Source organism: Olea europaea, chromosome 22, assembly GCF_002742605.1.
Source record: "Olea europaea var. sylvestris chromosome 22, O_europaea_v1, whole genome shotgun sequence".
Taxonomy (NCBI): Eukaryota; Viridiplantae; Streptophyta; class Magnoliopsida; order Lamiales; family Oleaceae; genus Olea; species Olea europaea.
This window is the reverse complement of record NC_036258.1, coordinates 3,263,032-3,267,235: the sequence shown is the minus strand read 5'-3', so window position 1 is coordinate 3,267,235 and position 4,204 is coordinate 3,263,032. Positions and strand designations below refer to the sequence as shown.

General features: G+C 44.8%; 1 protein-coding gene across 1 annotated transcript; it reads left to right on the top strand.

Annotated features, from left to right (window-relative positions):
- Positions 1-1,801: 1,801 nt before the first annotated feature.
- Positions 1,802-2,987, top strand: LOC111371051. Its single transcript, XM_022992970.1, has 2 exons — positions 1,802-2,014; positions 2,403-2,987. The coding sequence occupies exons 1-2, from the start codon at positions 1,802-1,804 to the stop codon at positions 2,985-2,987; spliced, it is 798 nt and encodes a 265-aa protein (XP_022848738.1).
- The last annotated feature ends 1,217 nt before the right edge of the window (positions 2,988-4,204 follow it).

The window sequence follows — 4,204 nt, the reverse complement described above, 5'->3', positions numbered from 1 at the left end:
GTAAACACGTTAACAAATTACGCTTCATACCAATACACCGAAGTTTCCCTCAATTTTCCACCAGAATACAACCTGGAAAATCCGGCTAGAAGATCAGTAAGTGTTTTTGATAGACTAAGCCCAGGGCAGCCTAACAATAGGCGTGACCAATGTCCGGCACCTAGGAATAGGCAGCAAGAATGGCCTCGGTTAGGAGTGCCCAATGAGCCTATGAGAAGAAATGCCACCCCTACTTAGAAATAGGCAAGAAATGAGAGCTAAACAAGCAAGGCAGCAAGCAGAGCAATCCCAACAACCCGTGGAAGCCCCTGATATAGGAGGTAATTTTGACGAACCATAGAGGTCTTGCGAGCTCGACGATAACGATGATAACTTGCCATTTTCACAAGAAATCAGAAGTGATCCAATGTTGAACCACTTCACACTGCCTATAATACCTAAGTACGATGGAAGAGGAGACCTCGCAAAACACCTCAACGGCTTCAAAACCTACATGGGACTTAGGGATGCAACACCGGAAATGAAGTGCGGAGCCTTCCACTTGTCGCTTAGCGGTGCAGGTAAAGTATGGTACACTAGGCTGGAGGCCGAAAACATACGGAGCTGGCCAGATTTTAAGAAGGCTTTTCTTAAACACTTCGCCGCATGCAAGGAAGGTGAATGACCAATTCAGCGGCTACAGGATATGAGGCAACAACCAGGAGAGTCACTTAAGAGCTTCCTAACCTGCTTCACCGATGAGATGACCTACTGTGTACAGGTCACCAATAGAGAAGCACTGACTGCCCTAAGAGGAGGGCTAGACATGAATTCTCTCAAGTTATGACACCTTGTTAGAAATGATACTGCGAGAGATCATCATTGAAGAACTGAGGGATCATCGTAACAGGGCAAATCAAGGGTTCCCACCTCCACAAATGCAAAGAGGAAAAGGCCCGACGTCACATCTAATTGACCAGCAAGCTGGACCCTGCACCTCTCTTAATCTAGGTCAGGCACTAACAGCGACAACAGTCAACGTCGTCCCAACTCTGGCTTATGAAGAAGTGACTCCCAACACCGAGGTACACCAAGAAAGAGTACCTCAACAACCCTCTCGGAGACGATGAGGAAGAGGGCGAGCTGCTCAACCTAGGAATAGGAATGAGGCCTCTCCATATTGCACCTATCATCAATCCTACAATCATAGTATAGCGAGATGCTGGGACATAGCCAGACACCCATCCAACCAGAGAAGAAATGAACGTCGAAAGAACGATTCCCCCAGACAAGGTCGGAAGAGAAGAAATAATGGAGACCAACCTAGCAGAAATAACTCGCAAGGATGACATGACAATCGTACCAGACCTACAGAAGGTCATAGGCATCAAAGGAGCCCCTCGCCAAATGCTTGACACGATACCATTCGAGAAATTGACACCATATTTGTAGGGCCATATGTAGGTGGCGAGATAAGGAATGCCCAAAGAAACTATGCTATGGAATCCAAGGACCCTCCGAAGGCCAGCTTCATAGTCAATAATAGCCAAGGCATAAAAAGATTGAGCCCATTACATTCACCCCGGACGATGCTGTTGAGATACACTTCCCTCATTGCGACACCCTAATAGTAAGGGCAGTCGTGGCTAGAAATAGCCTCAAAATGATGTTGGTAGACAACGAAAGTTCGGTCACTATAATATACGGGTCCACTTATGGCAAAATGGAAGTTGACCATGACCTAACACTAGTAAATTCTCCACTTTATTGATTCAATGGAGACAGAATCCTTCCTCGGGGAAAAATTACACTGGCAACAAAAATGGGAGTGGCGCCCCTTACGATCCACAATTTCATGGAATTTCTAGTGGGAGATCATCATTCAGCATATCATGGAGTATTGGGAAGACCTGTTTTAAAAGAGCTATGTGCAGTAACCTCCATCCACAACCTCTGCATAAAGTTCCCCACTGAACGGGGCATTGCTATTGTCAGAGGCGACCAACAAAGTGCCAGGGAATGTGATTCTAGCTCTGTGCAGAAAACAATCCATCCAGCATTAACATCATATTAATAGAAATCAATGAGATTGACGACCCTATATAAGAGGAGGATGTCGACATCCACGCCTCCGAAGAGGAGGCCGTGAAGATTCAGAATACCCCAGAAGAAGGGATGGGGTCTGCAAAAGTCCTTCAGGTTGACGAATTGGACCTCCACATAATTGAAGACGAGCCCCATATGGCTCCAATGGAAAAACTAGAAAACTTCGAAGTAGGCTCTCCGACCTCACCCAAATTCTTGCAAGTCAATAAGAGCTTACCTCTCGCCTTGAAAGAAAAGCTGCAAAACTTTCTGCGAAGTAACCTAGATGTGTTTGCATGAAAATGTGAAGACATGATTGGAATACATCCGAAGGTTAGTTTCCATCACTAAAAGATCAGCCCCAACTCAAGTCCCCACCGGCAAAAGAGGTGAGCTTTAAATCCAAAAAGGTACAAAGCCTTAGAAGACGAGGTGCAAAAGTTGATCACCAACCAATTTATCAGGGAGTCAATTTATCCAAAGTGGGTTTCCAACCCGTTCTTAGCCAAGAAGCACAACGGGAAGTGGAGAGTATATGTAGACTTCACGAATCTGAACAAGGCTTGCCAAAGGACAGCTTTCCACTCCCACGAATAGATCAGTTGGTTGATTGCACAGCTGGCCACGAATTGTTGAGTTTTATGGATGTTTACTCCGATTATAATCAAATCCCAATGAACCCTGCAGATGAAGAGCACACATCCTTCATTATGGACACATGTCTGTATTGCTATAAGGTGATGCCCTTCGGGTTGAAAAACATCGAAGCCACCTACCAGAGACTTGTAAACAAAATGTTTGCTGACCTCCTAGGCAAAATAATGGAGGTCTATGTAGACGACATGCTGGCGAAAAGCCTGGAGGCTAACGACCACATCCAGTACTTGGAAAAGATCTTTAAGATTCTTCGCAGGTTAGAATGAAATTGAACCCTCTGTGACCACAGAGGCAATCAATTTGATTTTACTAAGAGAAGAGGAAGGTCAGTAGCTAACTGTCTACTACATAAGCAATGCACTTTTGGCAGCTGAAATACGCTATCCGAATATGGAAAAACTTTCTCTAGTACTAATCACCACTTCACGAAAGCTGAGGTCCTACTTTCAAGCACACATTATCAAAGTGCTAACCAACTTCCCTCTCAAACAAGTGCTTCAAAAAACAGACGCTTCTAGAAGACTGTTGAAGTGGGCTGTTGAATTAAGTGAGTTTGACATAATCTTCAAGGCAAGAACAGCAATCAAAGGTCAGGCATTGGCTGATTTTGTAGCTGAATTTACCCCCTTCCAAAAATGGAGCGAGCGAACCCCCTACCTAGAGTTTGTTCGTTGATAAATCCTCAGGAGAAATTGGGTTAGGAGCAGGCATTGTCCTAATTAGTCCAGAAGGACACACACTCAATTCTGCTGTAAGGTTTGGGTTCAAAGCGACCAAAAATGTTGCCGAATATGAGGCTCTCTTGGCTGGCCTTAGATTAGCCAGAGAAATGCAGGCCAAGATGCTCCACACCAGTTGTGATTCCCAACTAGTGGTTAGCCACTAATGGCAACATTGCTGTCAAGGACAAAAGCACGACTCAAATAGGTCACCGAATTGATCCCCACCTTTGAAAAGTTCGAGTTTATACAAATCCCCCGGAGTGAAAACTCCCATGTCGACGCCCTTTCAAAGTTAGCTAGTAGCAACGACTCCGAACTGCTTATTGTAGTCCCCATTGAACACTTGTCGAAGCCCTCAATTTCTAAGGAACAAGATGTAATGTGGGTAGAAGATACCCCTACATGGATGGCCCCAATCATTGCCTTTCTACAAGAACAACTCCTGCCTTCTAACAAAAAGAGGAGGCACGAAAGTTGAGAAGACGAGCTGCACACTTTATCTTTCAAGATGGTGTATTTTACAAACGAGGTTTCTCTTTATCCCTACTCCAATGTATAGGTGGAGAACAAGCCACTTACATTCTAAGAGAGATACATAAAAGAGTGTGTAGCAACCACTCTGGACGATGGGCCTTAGCCCAAAAAGTTCTAAGACAAGGATACTATTAACCAACCCTGAAAAAGGACGCCCAACGATTTGCGAAGAGGTGTGATAAATGCCAAAATTTCGCAACTGTCCAACGACAACCTTCCCAGGAGCT